This window comes from Scyliorhinus canicula, chromosome 16 (genome assembly GCF_902713615.1).
Source record: "Scyliorhinus canicula chromosome 16, sScyCan1.1, whole genome shotgun sequence".
Lineage (NCBI taxonomy): Eukaryota > Metazoa > Chordata > Chondrichthyes > Carcharhiniformes > Scyliorhinidae > Scyliorhinus > Scyliorhinus canicula.
Genome location: NC_052161.1, coordinates 97,785,065 through 97,807,180, shown reverse-complemented (window position 1 = coordinate 97,807,180; position 22,116 = coordinate 97,785,065). Strand labels below are relative to the sequence as shown.

The 22,116-nt window shown below is 44.7% G+C and overlaps 1 protein-coding gene across 3 annotated transcripts in view; it reads left to right on the top strand.

Moving 5' to 3' along the window:
* usp48 (ubiquitin specific peptidase 48) overlaps window positions 1–22,116 on the top strand; it is a 155,343-nt gene that overhangs the window by 99,602 nt on the left and 33,625 nt on the right. For all 3 annotated transcript variants that reach the window (XM_038821325.1, XM_038821324.1, XM_038821323.1), the window contains exons 14-16: window positions 10,999–11,141; window positions 14,066–14,140; window positions 20,682–20,806. In XM_038821325.1, the coding sequence (XP_038677253.1) occupies window positions 10,999–11,141; window positions 14,066–14,140; window positions 20,682–20,806 (343 nt within the window). The remainder of the gene's footprint in view (window positions 1–10,998; window positions 11,142–14,065; window positions 14,141–20,681; window positions 20,807–22,116) is intronic.

The following is a 22,116-nucleotide window of genomic DNA, read 5'->3' as shown; positions in this document are numbered from 1 at the left end:
CTCCTGGCCCCTTGTCTGCACTACAAACATCTCACTCTTGGCCATATTTAATTTGTATCCTGAGAACCGGCCGAACGTCCTCAATGTTTCCAGTATATTTTCCATCCCGGCCAGTGGGTCCGACACGTCCAGGAGCAGGTCATCCGCATAAAGAGAAACCCTGTGTTCCACCGCGCACCCCCCCCCCCCCCCCCCCCCCCCCCCCCGCGCGCGCCCCCCCCCCCCCCATTCCCTTCCACCCCATTGCAGCTCTCAGCGCAATCGCCAACGGCTCTATGGCCAGCACGAACAGCAACGGGGAGAGTGGGCATCCCTGTCTCGTCCCGCGATGTAGTCTGAAATAATCTGACATTATCCTGTTCATCCTAACGGTAGTTTTTGGGGCCTGGTACAATAGTCTGATCCAATTAGCCAGTCCCTCCCAGAACCCAAATCGTCCAAGCACCTCCCACAAATAGCCCCACTCCACCCGGTCGAAGACCTTCTCAGCATCCATTGCCACCACTACCTCCACCTCCTTGCCCGTCGGGGCATCATGATCACATTAAGCAATCTTCTCAAGTTAGCTGTCAGCTGCCTGCCTTTCACAAACCCTGTCTGATCGTCCCCAGTCACCTCCGGTACGCAGTCCTCATTTCTAATTGCCAGGACCTTGGCCAGGAGCTTGGCATGCACATTGATTAGGGAGATTGGCCTGTATGATCCGCTTCAATATCAGCGAGATGGTGGCTTGCAACATCGTCGGCAGCAGGGTCCCTCTGTCCCTTGCCTCATTTAAAAACCCTAGTCAGAACCGGTCCCACTATCTCCGAGAACTTCTTGTAAAACTCTACTGGGTATCCATCCGGCCCCGGGGCTTTCCCCGACTGCATGGCCTTTAGGCCCCCCCAATACCACCTCCGCTCTAATCGAGGCCCTCAGCCCATCCACTAGTCCCCCGCCTACTTTTGGGAAGGTTAGTCCGCCCAGGAACCTTTTCATCTCCTCTGGCTCCTCCGGGGGTTCTGAAGTGTACAGCTTACTTTAAAAGTTCTGAAATACCTTATTCAGTCCTGCAGGGTCGTCCACTCTGCTCCCCTCCCTGTCCACCACTACTTATTTCCCTGGCCGCCTCCCTCTTCCTGGGTTGCTGTGCTAGCAATCTGCTGGCCTTCTCCCCATGCTCATACATCACTCCCCTCGCTTCCTAAGTTGTTCAACGGCCCTACTCGTGGATAGCACCCCCAGTTCCGCCTGCAATTCCGTCCCTCCCTGAGTAGGTCCTCCCCCCGGGGACCCCGCATGCTCCTCGTCTATCCGGTAAATCTTCCTAACCAATATATCCATTTCTGCTGTGTCCGCCCTAACCCTGTGAGCTCGAATTGAGATCAGCTCCCCCCTCACTACTACCTTCAGCGCCTCCCACAGGGTCGCTGCTGAAACCTCCCCCGTATCGTTCACCTGCAAGTAATTTTGCATACACTTCCACAGACTTTCACATATCCCCTCCTCCGACAACAATCCAACGTCTAATCTCCATTGCGGGCGTTGGTAATTCTCTCTCTCTCTCCACCCCCCCCCCCCCCCCCCCCCCGACCTGCAGGTCCACCCAATGTGGGGCATGGTCCGAGATAGTGATTGCCGAGTATTCCGTATTCTTTACCTCTCCTACACAGTCCCTGCTCAAGATAAAGAAATCAATCCTAGAATATACATTATGATCATGCAAGTAGAACGAGTAGCCCCTTCCCGTTGGCTGTCTGGCTCTCCATGGGTCCACTGCCCCCATTTGCTCTATGAACCCTTTCAGCTCCCTTGCCATTGCTGGGAGCCTACCCATTCTGGGACATGACCGGTCTAGCCCCGGGTCGAAGACCGTATTAATGTCGTCCCCCCCCTGTCCCCCCCCCATTATCAACTTGCGTGAGTCTAGATCCAGGATGTTCCCCAGCACTCTTTTGATAAAGTCAACGTCGTCCCAGTTCGGAGCATATATGTTCACCAGCACTACTCTCCTCCCCTCCAGCTTACCCCTTACAATAAGGAATCTGCCCCCGCTGTCTGCGACTACGCCCTCCGTCTCAAATTGAACCCGCTTATTGATCATAATTGCTACCCCCCTGGATGTGTCTTCTGTAACAATTACGTCGGCCTTTAGAGCTCCCAAATGCGCGAATACTCGTGCCCTTTAACTGGCCCATTTAGTCCCCTGACATTCCAGGTGATCAGCCTGGTTGGGGGGCACACACACAGACACACACACCCTCCCCAACGCCGGTCAGCTATAACCCTTCTTGGGCCAGCCCATGCGCCGTGCCGCTCTTGGCTCGCCTCTTGGCCGCCTCCACCCCTGACCTCCTCTTCATTACCTACTTCAGATCCCCCCACAGGTCTGCAGAATAACTCCCCCCCCCCCCCCCCCCCCCCCCCCCCCCACACCCCACCACCACCAATCAACATCCCCCGATAACCCCACCCCTGCATTCTACTGGCTGTATTCTCTCTTCTCCCCCCCCCCCCCACCTGACTCTCTTGACTAGCCAATCTGCTAGCCCAGTGACTCATCCCTCTGGCGTCCACTTGTCTCAATCCCATTGTTTCCCCGACCTCATCTCCCCACTCATCAGCACACCATCCCCCACTCCAACCCACTGGAGCACTTTCACTAAAATGGGAAAGATCAAACAAGATGGAAACATCAAACAGCACCACGAGGCTGCTCCAGGTACAATACAGTTCCAGCTGTGTACACAGATAAGTGTTAACCCACTTCCCTTTCTGAGCATTAATAAAATAACACTGCAATAACACAGTACCCGTACATCACCCGTCCAAAACAAACATAAAAACCATAGACATAAATTTAACGAAAACCCCCAACCAACATCTTTAATCCCCATTGCTGACCGGCCATCCTTATGTTACAGTGAAGGCTCCAACACACCCAGAAAACACGACAAAAGAAACACCCCAGCAGAAAAAGAAAAGCCACAAAAAAGGAAAAAGACCATATATGAGAGAGAGAGAGAGAGGAGGGGGGGGGGGGGGAGATCCCCTCTCCCCACACCTCCCACAAGCAAAAGCTGCCCAAAAATACACCACATGGCACCTTTAAAGCAGTAAACAGTCGACCGACAGTCCAGGGACAGTAGGCATCCCCTCAAACGGTAACTCTCGGACCCTAGCTTGCGTCCCTGTGTCCTTTTTTCGATCCCTCGCAAAGTCCATCGCTTCTTCGCGCTTGGAGAAGTAGTGGTGTTGGCCCTGATGCGTGACCCAAAGATGGGGCGGGAAAAGCAGACCAAACTTCACGTGCTTTTTGAATAAAACCTCCTTAACTTGTTTAAAGGCTGTTTGCCGCCTGGCCACCTCCTGGCTTAGGTCCTGATAAATGCGAAGAACACTTGTTATTCCACGTGCTGCTCTTAGCGCTCTTTGCCCACTGCAACACCCGCTCCTTCTCCACAAACCTGTGGAACCTGATCACCATAGGACGGTGGGGGGGGACACCCCGGAATCGTCTGTCTCGCCTGTACTCTGTGTGCCCCCTCCAGCGGTTGCGGAAAGGCTTCAGCCCCCATCAGCTGCATCAACAGCTCAGCCACAAACGCTGTGGCATCAGCTCTCTCAGCCCCCTCCGGGAGGCCGATGATCCTCAGATTTTGTCTGCGGGCTCTATTTTCCAGCTCCTCTACTCTGTCCAGCAGTCTTCTCTGTCTCTCCTTCAACCCATCGACTTCTAGCGCTGCAATCGTCTGCACGTCCGCCTGCTCCTCCACCGTATCTCCCAGCTCCTTAACCTTTTCGTCCTGGGCATCCAGTCTCTGGTTCTACTGATCCACTGCCTTCTGAAGTGGGTCCAAGTTATCCCGCTTCAACGACTCAAAACTGCTTTTTATCACCTGCAGCATGTTTTCCAGCGCTTGCTGGATCGCCGGGTCCGTAGGTCCGCCATCTTTGCTCCCGGGTCAGCTTCCCCTGCACCTTGCCTTTGTCCCTTCCTCTCCCGTTTTCGCCGCATTCTGCTCTCCCGCGGTTCCATGCAGCTCTGCCCGCTCCTCAGCACCTCCGAGGCTGCCTTTCCAACGCTCCACAGTCCCACAAAACTGGGGAACCAGGTCCTCAAATCCCGCCGGAGTGAGAGCCACCAAATGTGCGGCTCACTCACTCATCGCCGCCACCGGAAGAGTTCAAACACAACTTGAGAAAGTACTGAGGTTGTCAGATTTTGAAATATATTAATTAGGGTGGTGAAAGAAGAAAATAGTTGAGGTTTCCAAGGTCAGCAAGTATCTTTTTTTTAAAAAAAAGTATCAGTTACAACTGCTTGGACAACAAAAGGGAGGATTAGATGGACCGTTGGATTTTCTGAGATTCATTTATATGACACCAAAAGACTTGAGGCTCTGGACAATGAGTTGCAAGTCTGTCTTATCAGATGTACTGAGCGCAGATGATGATCCCATGCATTATTAAAAGCACATTGCTGTTGGGAAAGGTCACTTCTCCAATAGCATTGACAGCTGCCGCTATATTCGTCATCTCCTCCTCCTGAAGGAGCAAGATGCTTCTCTGCTTGAATGCCATGCAACATACCACTGGGATGTCTTTATGTCTGCTGTCTATTGAAGCACAAGGTGCTTTTGTTTAATGCCTGATTTGCACCTTTGAAGGAAAGTTCCATCAAAAGGGAAGGCAGCCTGAAAGACATTGTCACTCCTGATTAACCCTGGGAGCCTCATGGTTTCTCCAGACCCATTTTTCCAGGTGATAATTGTGGGGATATAAGTAGTTTTTGAACTTTGATACTTGCTTATGAAACACTTTCTTTCCCTGGATTGTAGCCAGCAGTAACTGTTTCTTTCAGACTTGAACTTCTATGAAAGCAACCTGAAGATTAAAAATTAGCCTCATATATCCTGGAATCGTTTTTCATAATGCATACCTCTGCTAGATTCTATATAAACCTCTCCTTGGTACAGATAGTTCTTCCTATTTGATGTCTAAGATGCTGAATGAATAAATGTCTAAGTTATTTGACAAGTCTAAAACCAAGAGAGTGCTGGTGCTACCGTGCAACAAGATTTTTGATTAAAACTATGAAGTAGACCTATTGGTTTGAAAAGCGAGCCTTGCTAGAGCCACTTGTGTCTCTTAAATGGATAGGAAAGAAACAGAAGAAATTGGAGTAGGCCATGCGGCCCCTGTAAAGCCTGCCCTGCCATTTGATAAGATGGTGGCTTATCCTCTGTATCAACTCCCTTTCCCACCTGATCATCATAGCCTTTATTTTATCTAGCAGAGTCCCTAAGCCAAGCAGTTTTGTCTGGTCCTGCGATGTTGAGTGCAGATAGGCCACAACTGAGTCTGTGGATTGGACATTCTTCTATTATGTAGTGCATAGTTTGATCTCTCCTTATTAGGGGGCTGGCACTCATACCCCATTTGTAGAGGTTGGCCAAGCAGGGGCTGTAGACGGTTCTGAACTCCTTAGAAGGTTAAAATCGGGCCACTGTTGGGTTGGTTGTGTTTGTGAGCTGTTTTCAATGTAGGTGATAAGTGCCAGTACCTGCTGGTCTATGCTGCAGTACTGGTGAAAACTAGCTTGGTTGACGCTCAGGACTTCTACGATTTGGGGTATGGGCAGAAGGATGAGGCTTTCAAGGATTTTATATGGGACTGATTGGAGAGAAATTGGGCAGTAGCTAGCTGCAAGTATGGGATCTTTACAGGGTTTTGGTATGGTGGTGACTTTTACTGTCTGCCATTTCTTTGGAATCATAGAATCCCTATAGTGCAGAAGGAGGTCATTCAGCCTTTCGAGTCTGCACTGACTCTCCGAAAGAGCACCCTATCCAGGCCCGCTCACCCACCCCATCTCTGTAACCTTTGGCACCCAGGGGAAATTTAGCATGCAATCCACCTAACCGGAACGTCTTTGGACTGAGAGAGGAATCCAAAGCACCCGGAAGAAACCCACGCAGACACAAGTAGAATATGCAAACTTCACACAATCACCTATGGTCGGGTCCCTGGCACTGTGAGGCAGCGGTGCTAACCACTGCGCCGCCGAAGAGAAAGTTAGAATGATGTTGAAATTTATGGCCATTGTGTAAAACCGGGTCAGCCAGGCTGGAGCTTGGGGCCCCTGGTGTTTCATAAATTATGGTGTGGTACTGTCATATTCTGCTGCCTTGCCACCCTTCCAAGCCTATAGGACCTCGTTTAGTTCTGCAAACTCAAAGGGAGCGGGACTGATGTCTTCTCTGTGTTGTTGATGGTGTTGTCTTAATTCACCCTGGATGTTTCTTTTGGTGTTTTTATCCAGGAGTGCCTTAGCTATGGCAAACAGATGGCTGGAGATGTAATCGGGAGTAACTGAGAAACAATTTTGAGTGGGTGGCTTTTGGCTGCTCCCAAGGCGACGGATTATGCTCCAGCACTTCCTGCTGGAGTGTGTGTCTGCTGCGGTTCCCTCCCACTTGGTGCGCAGCGCGGATTTGAGGGAATCGATCAAATGATCTCCTGCCTCTGGGTCCCTTGATGCTTCATATGCCTTCAGAAGGGCAGTACTCTCCATCTAAGCATGGGATATAGATGGGTTGGCAGCCTTGGGGAATTGCCGTGCAGACTGCTTTGTAGATGGCACCACAGACGGTTGTACACTTCATCAACAGTGATGTTTTGTAGTGAGATTGTTGAGATGCTGCTTTCCATTAATCCGTTTAAATATCTTACAATCTACCTTTAATGTCTAGAATGTGCTCAACAATTGGGCCACCCCTTGCTGATATCTATACTTTCATGATGATGAGTGGAGTAGCCAGAATTTGAAGTATTTTTAATGCTATAAAATTTTGGATGCTTCTATATTTGTATTGGACGATGCGGGAACAGAGTGACAAAATGGGAATTTAAGACTAACCTTTTTCAATGACTGTACTTGATTGAAGGAGCCTCAAATGCAGGAGACTAAGTTACCACTGCGCAGTCTGGTTGAAATCCTTAATTGCTAATTGCACTTTTTACTGTTGCTCTGTGCCATGCGCCCTTGCCTTTCAAAAACCCTCTTTTTCAAGCAGCTTGCACCCTGCTGTCCATCAATTGGGGTTTATCTTCACTGTCAATTTGATGGAGTAATTTCTGTGGCTGTTGTTGAGTCTCTTCCTTGGCACAGGGTAAAGAACTGGCACTGAATGAACCTCCTACAGTTAAAATGAACAACTTGTAGTTTAGCCAGTTGTTTAGTTTGATGCCCATTACTAAGCACCGTTTGCCTAAATGTGTAAGCAAGGCTTTTTGTGAGTTTAAAAGTAAGAGGTTATTTATTATCCCAAAATTACTTTGGAGGGTTAATACCAGAAAGTCTCACTCGAATCTTGCACAGCATCACTCACACAAAGATTAGATATAGAAGAAAAAAATTCCACTGCAATGTATCATTTTGTCTGTCTTTCTTTCCTGGAATTTTTTTTTTTTAAAGAGTACCCAATTTTGTTTTGCAATTAAAGGGCATTTATCATGGCCAATCCACCTACCCTGCACATCTTTGGGTTATGGGGGCTCGACTCAGGCAAACATGGGGAGAATATGCAAACTCCACACGGACAGTGATCCGGGGCCAGGATCGAACCCGTGTCCTCAGCGCTGAGAGGCAGCAGTGCGAACCACTATACCACCGTGCAACATATTTCTTAGATGAGTTGGTGCTTTTAGTTGAAATAAATATATTGTAAGCATTAGAGATCTTGGTAAGCTGAAAGGCTTCTGGTTGTTCAATTTCCAGGAGGTTGGTTTTCAGGTGAAACTGGAAGTTGGAACAGGTTGGGATTTGAGAAGTTCAGTTTCCAGATAAACTTTATTAAAAATGTTTTTAAATTTAGAGTACCCAAATCATTTTTACCAATTAAGGAGCAATTTAGACTGGCCAATCCACCTAGCCTGCACATCTTTGGGTTGTGGGGGCGAAACCCATGCAAACACAGGGAGAATGTGCAAACTCTACACAGACAGTGACCCAGAGCCGGGATCGAACCTGGGACCTTGGTGCCCTGAGACAGCAGGGCTAACCCACTGCGCCACCGTGCTGCCCTAGTTTCCAGATAAACTTAACCTTCAGGGCATTTGGGAGTTTTCAAATGCTTTGCAACAACAAATTTTCTCCTACCAAGACTACCTCATTCAATATTCAATCATCAGTTATGCGATTTCCAGGTTTTTTATGATTGCAGCTTTTCAGAAGACTTTTAGAACTAGAACCATAGAAAAGCTATGTTGCAGTAAGAGGCTATTCAGCCCATCACATCTCCGTTGGCCAAACTGACTATCTGCAGTCGAAAGAGAGATGGTTTGTCTGTTTTCCCTCAGGGCTCGAACAGTTATTACGATTAAATTACCCAGTTCATGCAATGTTGCTGTTGTTTCTATGGTATTGAGGTTTGGCATTTTCATCTCCGGTGCTCAATATCTTAACAGACAACCAATAAGCAGTAACAGGAGGTAAAGCCCACAGAACTATGGGGCTCTCGTGGTTGAGTGTCTCTGGAATCCTTTTCCTGAGGGAGCAATGGAGGCAGGGTCATTGAGTATCTTTCAGACAGAGTTAGATTCTTGACTAACAAAGGAGTCAAAGGATATAGGGCAAGGCTTCCCAAACTCTGTGGGTTGTGACCCAACCAGGACTTGAGGGTCTCGGGGCTGATTAGCTGCGGTCTTATCAAATTGTGGAGCTGGCTCAAAGGGTGGAATGGCCTAATCATGCTAATCTGTATGTTCACATCATAGAGCACACTTGCTGCTTTTCAACATTTTTGTGTAGAACATAGAAAAATACAGCACAGAACAGGCCCACGATGTCATGCCAAACTTTTGTCCTAGTTTAAGAACAAATTAAATCTACACCCCATCATTCTACTGTAATCCATGTACCTATCCAATAGCTGCTTGAAGGCGGTGCATTCCATGCCCCCACTACTCTCTGGATAAAGAACCTACCTCTGACATCCCCCCTATATCCTCCGCCATTCAACTTAAATTTCTGTCCCCTTGTAATGGTTTGTTCCACCCGGGGGAAAAAATGGTTTTGCCAGTAAATGTGCACAGATTATACATGTGAACCCAAGTATTGAACAGCACCATTGCATGAACAGGGTAATTTAATCGTAATAACTGTTCGGGCCCAGAGGGAAAACAGACAAACCATCTCTATTTCGACTACATATAGTCATTTTGGCCAATGGAGATGTGATGGGCTGAATAGCCTAATTTATGATGGTGCCTTGCATTTGCTTTGTTTTTGCTAATTAATACAGTTGGCCCCATCTGGATTTTTTGGTAACCACATGTCCCTTGTGGCCAGTGCATTGGACAACACTGACCTAAATTATTTGCTGCAGTCTTGAAGAAGGCCTTTAACCCATGCCTATTTGGTGAAAGTGTAGGCGTAAGTACTATTACTGAGCAGGCTGATATTTTAAGACTCCCAATCTGGAGACAACTCTTCCAGTCTTCCAACTTTTGCTGATGTAGATGGCCTGCTTGGAAATTCTACAACTTACACATGCTCAATGCACCGATGTGGTTGAAGGCACCGCTCTCGCTGCTGTTGGGGTAAAATTAGCTAAGTGAATCCCAGGCTGAAATTCATGCAGGTATTACAAGACAATGGATAAATGTAACCGTGTAATTTATGGAACATTTTATTTAGGACTTGAGACATTTCAGTTCCAAAGCGTTTTAACTGATTTGATCACTTTATTTGTAACTGTGAAGTGTTTACATAGGGGATGTTTGTAAATATTTCTATCCTTCGATTTGGTTTTCTCATTGTGATTTTTCAACGGTTGACTGAAAATATATGATTCAAAAACAGTAACACAAGTAGTTTGTAGGTTGGAGCTACATGTCATAAGCAGAATTTTTAATTTGTCTTGTTTAATATACCATTAGAAAAAAAAATCTTCATTTTAGCAATGGGGTATGTATAAGCATAAATATTCCATGACACGTGATACTCCCAATGCTGCTGTGACCATTGAAGTATGAACTGTGCATGAATGTGTAAGGGTGGTAGTTAGTCTAGAAACTCACTCGAGTACTTTGTAAGAACAGAGTGTACATGTCGAGATATTTTTTTTTACCTTCACCACATGGATGGAGATGTAGTAGAATGTGCTCTGCCATTAACAAACTAGTCATCGATTTCAGCGGAATGAAAATCAGGCATGTTTCTTATGAGTAGGCAAACCATTCTACCATAGCAATAAGTGGGTGTTGATAGGCTTTTCCCTTTTAAATAAAGCCGTCTTTTTCCGTCTTTGTTCTGTCTTTGCTTTGGACCAGAGTGGTTGTGCATCTTTCACTTGTGTTGTTGCATCAGTTCTGTTCCGACCACTAACTTTCAGAAGCAGGGCGATGTGATACCATACCAATGGGTCTAAAGAAGGTCAATATGAATGATACCATTGGCTGTTGACTTCCCAGATTATCCAGGAATGTCCCAGACTGCGCATAGATTCGCAAAAGCACAACGCCCCACATTTTGTGCTGTTACCTGCTGCTGCTGCAGAGAAGCTTCTGCCTTCATGACTTTCTTGATACTTCTGAGAACCGACCCCATTTTGTGATGTGACGGGAATTGTGATTGGCTGGCGGAGAAACCGAATACGGTCACCCTGACGATGACTGTGACCCCCCCCAAATGCAATCTGGATATTGCATCTCGTTCCGAGAAGAATGCTATTCACTGAATAGATTATCTCACTTACCTTGATCAAACCAGGAGATGCAGATGATTAACAGTTTTCCAAACATATTTACGTTATATAATGTGTTTGTGCAAGTTATCCTGTTGTGCGTTTGCCCTGTTTTTACTGAGATTTATTGTTTTTTAATATCTTGACTTGGGTTAGGTATTGTCCTGACACTTGGAACTCCTATTTAGTAAAGTTAATCTATTAGATTGTTAATTAATGTGTTCGTTTGAAACCTCAAGTCATCTATCGTTCTTTACTTTTATAGCCATGAAGGATACTGGGTGGGCAAAGCCTCACTTCGAAGCTGGCGTCAACTTGCACTAAATCAGTTGGATGGGAAGGACGATGACCCAGAACATGCTGATGGGAAAAGCAATGGAGAAGGCCCAAACAATCTGCATGCCAAAGGTATTTTTCCAAAAAGAACTTGTTAAAGGTGCAGCTATTCCATTATCCAGCTTAAGTGGGTGATGAGAAGTGATGAAATGGGTGTTTCTCAGACACACAATCGGCAGATAATTGATCTAACTACAGTTCTAATGTATGTACCTTTTGCAATATGTTTTGCTTCAGTGACTGATTGAAAATTTGTGGTAATTCATTGTGACATCCTTAATATGTTGTAGGAATTTTCCCAGACTTGGCTTTGGTTCTGGTAACACCACATGCTAATCACTCCCAGAAAAAGCAACCTTACCATAGAACCACCACCGTGCAGAAGGATGCCTTTGGCTCATCGAGCCTGCACCAACTCTGTGAAAGAGTTCCCTGCCCTATGCCTGTAACCCCACCTAACCTGTACGCCGTTAGACAGTGAGGGGCAACTTAGCATTGCCAATCCACCTAACCTGCATATCTTTGGACTATGGGAGGAAACTGGAGTACCCGGAAGAAACCCACGCAGAGACGAGGAGAAAGTGCAAACTTCACACAGTCACCCAAGGCCGAAATTGAACCAGAGTCCTTGGCGTGTGAGGCAGCAGTGCTAACCACTGTGCCACCGTGCTGCCCCACATAGTACAAGATGGCATCTGCTCCCATATTGTATAGAACCTTGGGTTCTTTGTAACAATGCTAGTTCAATTTTCCTCATTCTCAAAGCTTTCTGCTCTCATCAGTGCACTTTGGTCAGACATTGTCTGCAGCTTTTAATATCTCAAGGAACCAGGCAGTTCGCAGTGATTACTCGGGTCTCAGCTGCTTTAACTGTATTGTCACCTTCGGGATACTTCGTTGGAGACATGTCGGCCAATTCAAATGTGCTGTAACAATCAACCGCTCTATCCTCAGTCAAGCTAAGAATCTGTCCATTTCAAAATGCAAGACCATCTTTTTTTTCCAAAAATCCGAAGGAATTGTGTTCAAATATTCCAGATAACAACAAATACTTGGGGCACTAAGACATGTGTATTGTAACTTCAAGAGAGAGCTATGGGGGCTGAGGTGGACAGGAACTCTGTCTCACCACAGTGTTCTCTCTGCGGAGCACTCGCTGAGCAATAGGCAGAAGCGGACTACTGGCAACAGGGGACCTCTGCTGTGGAAACTGTTACCTGCAGCCAGATAAGTGCGTAGGGGGTTTGGGGGAGGCATTGTGGTCAGAGGAGGGGGAGGGTACATCAAGGTTTGGAAGACCCACCGTTTCCTGGTAGAAAGAGGGAACACTCCTGGTCCACAAGGAAACACAAAATATTGAATATAACTTGTTTTTTGCCACAAGTCCACTTGTTCCTGATTTGAGCAAGGAAATCATTTGAATTGTTTTCCCATGCAGGCCTCAAGTTAAAATTGCAGTCAGGCTGCAATGACGTAATCCGAGCCTGATTTTGATATTGAAAGCCTAATTATGCTGTCTTCTTGCGGGTATCTTGATTCCTGCCCCAAAGAACAGGTGAAAATTCCAACCCACTACTATTTTAACTGCCTGCCACCTGGTTTCTGCTAAGTAATAAATTGTTCTTTCCAAAAATTAAAACAAAAGCAGGATTTAACCATTCTTGCTCGTAGCAGTCTTTTTTTTACCAGCTACGTTCAGAGCCTTTGATCCAGGCTCACAATTAAAAGCATTTATCTTGGCTGCATCCCATGTTCTAGAACTCTTATCACAAACTGAAATCTACAACTGACGTGGATTGGGCTTCCATATATAAATGCATATCCAAGTGAGAAAAGCCTGGAGGGAGGAGCATGCCGTTCACTTTGCTTAATGTCTACGGATCATTTAGGCACCCAGCCCTTCTGTAGGTAGCATTTAGTTTAATAAAGAACATGCATCATACATTACAATCAAGAAATCTGTTTACAGGGATCATTTGGGCTGGTACTGAAGTACTGAGTTTACAATTGACTTCAGTTCAGAATGAGCAGTGTAGGTCTTGGAGATCTTTTCAGTGTCGGAGTAAGAGAGCCCGTGTTCAGCACTGCTGATCTGTGGTGCGACAGCAGTTTCTTGTATGGGTTCAGCAGAGTAATTCAAAATAGTTGTATAGTGTACAAAACTTGATGATCCTAAGCAATTGGGTAGCTGTGTGAAGACCATGGGGATGATTATTCCTTGAACACCAAAGCATTTTATCCACTTCTGAAGGGTCATGCCATTTTTCATTACAAGGACAGAGTTGAACAGAATGTAGTTATTTCATTAAAGTTACATCGAAAGATGACAATTGCGACATGAAAACATTCCCTCTACTGGATCACCAGCTTTTATGTACTGGTGTGGGGCTCAGACCCTTAATCTCTGATAGAAAGAAGAAGTAAGGTGAACTTCCTTCACAGGATGGGAACAACCATTGGGCAGTGTGATGGCCCAGTGGTTAGCGCTGCTGCCTCACAACGCCAGGGACCCGGGTTCAAATCCGATCTTGGGTGACTGCTGAGTTTGCACATTCTCCCCATGACTGCGTGGGTTTCTTCCGGATGCTCCAGTTTCCTCCCACAGTTCAAAGATGTGCAGGTTAGGTGGATTTGCCAAGTTAATATTGCTCCTTTGTATCCAAAAGTTAAGCGGGGATATGGGCCGAGATAGGGTGCTCTTTCGGAGGGTCACGCGGACTCGATGGGCCAAATGGCCTACACTAGGGATTTATGATTATATGATTGTTGTAACAAAACTTGGTGCACAGATTTGGGAAGTGTCTATTAAAATTCTCAGGAGTGTCTTGGTTCACTCCCACATCATTTTGACTCTGGCTATATTCTCATCCTTTGTGATGTGTTGTACTGCTCATGTACAAAATCTCTATATAACCATTGCCTATTTAGTGTAATTTGACATTTATTTTTGTTGTGTATGTTTTGGGGAAATCATCCAACATTGTAATTTGTTGAAGGGGATGACGAGCTAACAGGAGAAAAAGATGATGATGAAGACCTCAACTTCAATGAAGATCTTGTCTGTCCACATGGTATGTGAGAGATGTATTTCGTTTTTTTTTAACTCTTTGGCTAGTTCTTAACAAAATAGTAGGCCAGATCTTGCTGGAGAGGGGCATCCCACAGTATACCCTGTTTTTTGTTTCTGGTTAAATACTGTTTATCATGAATTGGCTGGAATTATGAGCTGATAATCACACAGCAAAGATAACAGCACGTCTGGGACATTAGTGAGGGTGAAACTGATGGTGTATCCTCTCAATCAGTGAGATTCAAGGATTGAGCAAGAAACAGGAACGAATAAGGAGGCTGAATTAGTGTCAGAACAGGAAGTAAAATGGAAGGAGAGAGATTGGATGTCTCTCAATCTTATTCAGAGTAGCAGCTGTATAACGTAGGAGCTGGCAGATCCCATTGCGAGCTGCAGTGACCACATCTGCAACAAAGTGTTGGTTGCTCGAGGAACTTCGGCTCAAAGTTGATGAGTTGGAGTCTGAGCTTCAAACACTGGCACATCCGAGAGGGGAAGAGTTACCTGGACGGTTTATTTCTGGAGGCGGTCACACCCCATAGGTTAAGTCCCTCAAATTCGGTCAGTGGTCAAGGACAGCAGAGTGTGACTGCAAGTGAGACAGGTAGAGGGATCCTTATTCAGGAACAGAGGAGCCTTGTTCAACAGGTATGAGGTACTTGCTCCCTGTGTGGATGAGGAAAAGGGCTGTCGGGAGGATGAGCTAGCCGACCACTGCACCATGGTACAGGAGGCCACTCAAGGAGGGGGAGCAAAATGACAAGTGGTCGTTGTAGGGGATTCTATAATTAGGGGGATTGATAGCATCCTTTGTAAGCAAGATTGAGAATCCTGCATGGTGTTGCCTGCCTGGTGCCAGGTGAAAGGATATTGAGGCGGGAGGGGGAGGATCCAGTGTTGTGGTCCACGTTGGGACAAACAACAGGCAAGATTAGGAAAGAGGATCTGTTGGGGGATTATCAGGAACTAAATTTAAAAACAGGAACTCCAAGGTCATAATTTCTGGATTACTACCCGAGCCATGTGCAAATTGACATAGGGATGAGAAAGTTAGGGAAGTAAACTCGTGGTTAAAGGCATGGCATGGGAAGGGGGGTTTTATTTCATGGGGCATTGACATCAATGTTGGGACAGGAGGGATATGTACCGTTGGAATGCTCTCCATCTGAACCGATCTGGGACCAGTGTTCTAGAGAAAAGGATAAATAGGGTGGTCTCAAGGACTTGAAACTAGTAAGTGGAGCGAAGGGAAGGGTAACACTACGGGAAGTGAAATGGTTAATGTGAAGCAAAGCAGCAGGTTAGCACATGGGGAGGTGGGTTCAACTACATGTAAAGTTATGAAAAAAGATAAAAGGAAGAAGAATTCCAAAGATGTTATTAATGGAGGTATTAGGATTCAAAAAGAAGGTATTAAAACAAACATAAAGGCACTTTATTTGAATGCTTGTAACATTTGAAACCAGTTAAATGAGTTGACGGCACAAATCATCGCAAATGACTGATTTAGTGGCCGTCACAGAGGCATGATGCAGAATGGTCATGACTAGGAGTTAAATATCCAGTGGTATCAGACTATTCAGAAGGACAGGCAGGAAGGTAAGGGAGGTGGTGTAGCCGATATTTAAGGATGACATCAGGGCGGTAGTGAGAGATGATATAGGTTCGATGGAGAAAAAGGTTGAATCCATTTGGGTGGAAATTATAAATAGTAATGAGAAACGGTCACTGATATGCATAGACCATAGGCTACCAAATAACAACAACATGGTAACTGATGCATTGTAAAAATGGTACAGCAATTATCATGGGGGATTTTAAGCTATATGTCGATTGGTCGAACCAGGTGGGTCAGGGCAGCCATGAGGGGGAGTTCATCGAATATATCCACGATAGTTTTCTCGAACAATATGTCGGGAGCAAGCTATCCAAGATCTGGTCCTTTGCAATGAGACAGGAATAATTAATGATCTCATAGTTAGGGATCCTCTCGGAAGGAGCGATTATAGTATGGTTGAACTTAAAATATAAATGGAGTGTGAGAAGTTAAAATTCAATACCAATGTCTGGCGCTTAGACAAAGGAGACTACAATGGGATGAGGGAGAAGTTGGCACGGGTAGATTGGGACCAAAGACTTTGTGGTGCGACAATTGAGGAAGAGTGGAGGACTTTCAAAGAGATTTTTCACAGTGCTCAGAAAATGTAAATACCAGTTAAAAAGGAAGAACTGTAGGAAAAAGGTTGATCAGCCATGGATGTCTGAGGAAACAAAGGAGATTGTCAAATTGAAAGAAAAGGCATACAAAGTGGCAAAGATTAGTGGAGAGCTAGAGGATAGGGAAATCTTTTAACTGTCAACAGAAAGCCATGAAAAAGCAATAAAGAGAAGTAAGATAATTTATGAGAGTAAACTAGCTCAAAATATAAAAACAGATAGCAAAAGTTTCCACAAATATATAAAACAAAAAAAAGTAGCTAAGGTAAACATTGGTCCTTTAGAGGATGAGAAGGGCAATTTAATAACGAGAAATGAGGAAATGGCTACGGCATTGAACAGGTATTTTGTGTCAGTCTTCACAGTGGAAGACACAAATAGCATGCCAAAAACTGTTGGCAAGGTGGCTATGGCAGGTGAGGACCTAGAAATGATCATTTGTCACTAAGGAGGTAGTGTTGTGCAAGCTATTGGGGCTAAAGGTAGACAAGTCTCCTGGCCCTGATGGAATGCATCCCAGGGCACTATAAGAGATGGGGGAAATAACAAATGAGCTTGTGGTAATTTACAAAAATTCGCTGGACTCCCTGAGGAGGTTCTGCTAGATTGGAAAACAGCAAATGTGACCCCACTGTTTAAAAAAGAAGGCAGATAAAAGGCGGGTAAGTATAGGCCGGTTAGCTTCATTTCTGTAGTGGGGAAAATGCTTGAATCTATCATTAAGGAAGAAATAATGAGAATCTGGATAGAAATTGTCCCACTTGGCAGACGCAGCATAGGTTCATGAAAGGCAGGTCATGTTTAACTAATTTAGTGGAATTATTTGAGGATATTACAAGCGCGGTGGACAATGGGGAACCGGCGGATGTGTTGTATCTGCATTTCCAGAAGGCATTTGACAAGGTGCTGCACAAAAGGCTCTGCATTAGATAAAGGTGCACAGTGTTAAGGATAATATATTAGCATGGATAGAGGATTGGTTAACTGACATAAAGCAAAGAGTGGGGATAAATGGGTATTTTTCTGGTCCGCAATTGTTCACAATTTACATAGATGATCTGGAGTTGGGGACCAAGTGTAATGTGTCAAAGTTCGCAGATGACATTAGGTTGAGTGGTAGAGCCAAGTGTGCAGAGGACACTGAAAGTCTGCTGACTGATACAGATAGTTTAAGTGAGTGGACAAGGGTCTGGAGTTCAACGTTGATAAATGTGATGATATTCATTTTGGTAGAAATAACAGCAAAATAGACTATTATTTAAATGGTAACAAATTGTCCTTGTGTCCTTGGGCATGATATGTAAAAAGTTGGTTTGCAGGTGTAGTAAGTAATTGAGAAGGGAAATTGAATTTTGTCCTTCATTGCTGGAGGGATGGAGTTTAAAAGCAGGGAGGTTATGTTGCAGCTGGATAGGATGCTTGTGAGGCCACACCTGGAGTATTGTGTACAGTTTTGGTCTCCTTACTTGAGAAAGGATGTACTGGCACTGGAAGGGTTGCAATGGAGATTCACTAGGTTGATTCCGGAGTTGAGAGGATTAGCTTATAAAGAACATAAGAACTAGGAGCAGGAGTAGGCCATCTGGCCCTTCGAGCCTGCTCCACCATTCAATGAGATCATGGCTGATCTTTTGTGGACTCAGCGTCACTTTCCCACCCGAACACCATAACCGTTTATTCTTCAAAAAACAATCTATCTTTATCTTGAAAACATTTAATGAAGGAGCCTCAACTGCTTCACTGGGCAGGGAATTCCATAAATTCACAATCCTTTGGATGAAGAAGTTCCTCCTAAACTCAGTCCTAAATCTACTTCCCCTTATTTTGAGGCTATGCCCCCTAGTTCTGCTTTTACCCATCAGTGGAAAGAACCTCCCCGCATCTATCCTATTTATCCCCTTTGTAATTTTATGTTTCTATAAGATCCCCCCCCGCATCCTTCTAAATTCCAACGAGTACAGTCCCAGTCTACTCAACCTCGCCTTGTAATCCAACGCCCTCAACTCTGGGATTAACCTAGTGAATCTCCTCGGTACACCCTCCAGTCCTTTCTCAGGTAAGGAGACCAAAACTGAACACAATACTCCAGGTGTGGCCTCATTAATACCTTATACAATTGCAGCATAACCTCCCTCGTCTTAAACTCCATCCCTCTAGCAATGAAGGACAAAACTCCATTTGCCTTCTTAATCACCTGTTGCACCTGTAAACCAACTTTTTGCGACTCATGCACTAGGACACCCAGGTCCTTGTGCACAGCAGCATGTTTTAATATTTTAGCATTTAAATAATAATCCCTTTTGCTGTTATTCCTACCAAAATGGATAACCTCACATTTGTCAACACTATTCTATCTGCCAGACCCTAGCCCATTCACTTAAACTTGCCAAATCCCTATGCAGACTTCCAGTATCCTCTGCACTTTTTGCTTTACCACTAATCTTAGTGTCGTCTGAAAACTTTGGACACGTTGTACTTGGCCCCCAACTCCAAATCATCTATGTAAATTGTGAACAATTGTGGGCCCTACATTGATACCCGAGGGACAGCACTAGTTACTGATTGCCAACCAGAGAAACACCCATTAATCCCCACTCTTAATTAATTAACCAATCCTCTCTCCATGCTGCTACTTTACCCTTAACGCCATGCATCATTATCTTATGCAGCAACCTTTTGTGTGGCACCTTGTCAAAAGCTTTCTGAAAATCCAGATGTACCACCTCCATTGGCTCCTTATTGTCTACCGCACTGGTAATGTCCTCAAAAAATTTCACTAAGTTAGTTAGGAAAGACCTGCCCTTTACAAACCTGTGCTGCGTCTGTCCAATGGGACAATTTCCATCCAGATGCCTCGCTATTTCTTCCTCGATGATAGATTCCAGCATCTTCCCTACTACCGAAGTTAAGCTCACTGGCCTATAATTTCCTTCTTTCTGTCTACCTCCTTTTTTAAACAGTGGTGTCACGTTTGCCTATTTCCAATCCACAGGGACCACCCCGGAGTCTAGTGAAGTTTGGTAAATTATCATGAGTGCATTTGCAATTTCCCTAGCCATCTCTTTTAGCACCCTAGGATGCATTCCATCAGGGCCAGGAGACTTGTCTACCTTTAGCCCCCTTAACTTGCCCATCACTACCTCCTTAGTCATAACAATCGTCTCAAGGTCCTCGCCTGTCAAAGCCTCATCTCCATCAGTCACTGGCATGTTATTTGTGTCTTCCACTGTGAAGACCGACCCAAAAAACCTGTTCAGTTCCTCAGCCATTTCCTCATCTCCCATTATTAAATCTTCCTTCTCCCTCCTCTAAAGGACCAATATTTACCTTAGCCACTCTTTTTTGTTTTATATATTTGTGGAAACTTTTACTATCTTTTTATATTCTGAGGCAGTTTACTCTCATAATCTATTTCACCTGCCAGTGGAAACAACCTGCCCGCATCTATCCTATCTATTCCCTTCATAATTTTATATGTTTCTATAAGATCCCTCTATCCTTCTAAATTCCAATGAGTATAGTCCCAGTCTACTCAACCTCTCCTCGTAATCCAACCCCCTCAAACTCTGGGATTAACCGAATGAATCTCCTTTGCACACCCTCCGACGTCAGTACGTCCAGGTAAGGAAACTATGAGGAGAAACTAAGTAGACTGAGACTATACTCATTGGAAATTCAAAGAATATGGGGGAACTTATAGTAGCATATAAAATTTTGAAGCGAATAGATAAAATAGAAGCAGGGAGGTTGTTTCCACTGGCGGGTGAAACTAGAACTAGGAGGCAGAGCCTCAAAATAAGGGAGAGCAGATTTAGAACTGAATTGAGGATGAATTTCTTCACCCAAAGGGTCGTGAATCTGTGGAATTCCCTGCCCAGTGAAGCAGTCGAGGCTACCTCGTTAAATCTTTTTAAGGCAAAGATAGATTTTTGAACAGTGAGGGAATAAAAGGTTACGATCGGTGGGCAGGCAAGTGGAGCTGAGTCCACAAAAAAACAGCCATGATCTTATTGAATGCGGAGCAGGCCCGAGGGCCAGATGGCCTACTCCTGCTCCTAGTTCTTATCTTCTTATAAACATGACTGGATAAATGCGTGAAGTAAAACCTGATGCTTCCAGAGTAAGGATCTGAGAAATGTGAATTGACATTTTGTCCCAGGGTGTGTAGGATGACCCAGGATGACTCCTATATCTGCTACCCTGGGGCATCTGACATTTGAGGATTTTGAGTTGTCAAGGATCAAAGAAATTGCTGTTCGTAATTTCGCCAGATAAATTGTAATTTAGCCAGGTGAGGTTTAATAATTCATTGCTCTTTTCAACAGGAGACTTATGCACATCCGAAACTGAAAGAAGGCTCGTGTCTCTTGAAACGTGGCATAGACTAAAGGCTTATTTCCCAAAGTCCCCCGAGTTTCCGCATTATCACTCGCCTTGTGTACAGTGTCAGGTAAGGCATAGCCGATTTTAAAAATATATAAATCAACTTCTGTCTGATTATTATAAATAGTATTGGTTTGTTTCATGCATAGTGTGACAGATGGTTCCTTATAAGAGGACAACAAAATTAATCAGTCATGTTAGACAGCAAGTCAAAAATGGTAAAGTCTTTTCTATACCTTTGCTTTCAAGCCTTTACATCTTTCCGACTCAGCATAACCTCTCCGTTCTGGCAACATTTTTGTAAATTTGATTGCACCTTCTGCAGTGCCTCTATATCCTTTTCATTACGTAGAAACAAGAATCATGCCCACTGCCCAGAGCATGGTCTAACCAAGGGTTGTGCCCACTGCCCAGAGCATGGTCTGACCAAAGGTTTATACATATTTAATGCATTTTTTCTGCTTTTTAATTCTATCCCACCATGGGGTTTTATTTGCAATTTAATGATCATATTAACATGTGTAGCTACTTTGTGATTTGTGTGTTTGTATCCCTCGATTGCTTTGCTACTCTTGTTGCACCTGTATCCTGACCTTTTCTGATTCATGCACTAGAGTATCATGCACTCTGAACTCTTTTAACTAATACACTTTCATTATTCTTCCTGCCAAAATGGACAATTTTGCACTTTCTCACATTATACTCATTATCCAGATCTTTGCCCATTCATTTGACCTGTCTCTATCTTTTTGTAGCATCCTTATGTTCTCTTCACAACTGACCACCTTACCTATCTGTAGGAACTCTTGTTTTACCTTCCAATAAGACTCGATTGTCCGGTTGATTGAAGGTGTCAGAAATACAGCTTTATTGCTAATTATTCATTTTATACACTTGCATACGAACTAAAGTTAGAAGCAAAATATCAAGCAATACATGAGTTGGTCAAGCACATAGCAAAGGAAATCATTAAACATAAAAGCATAAAGAAATCACTTTTTAAAAATAAATAAATGGGTGATTCATGAATTCAGGAGGCCCAGGAATTCAGGGGGTGACTTTAAGGAAATCCTTATTGATGGTCTAATCCCTCATGTACTCTCATTGGTTTCTAATTTCGTAGAATTTACAGTGCAGAAGGAGGCCATTTGGCCCATTGAGTCTGCACCTGCTCCTGGAAAGAGCACCCTACCCAAGGTTAACACCTCCACCCTATCCCCATAACCCAGTAACCCCACCCAACACTAAGGGCAATTTTGGACACTAAGGGCAATTTATCATGGCCAATCCACGTAACCTGCACATCCTTGGACTGTGGGAGGAAAGCGGAACACCCGGAGGAAACCCACGCACACACGGGGAGTATGTGCAGACTCC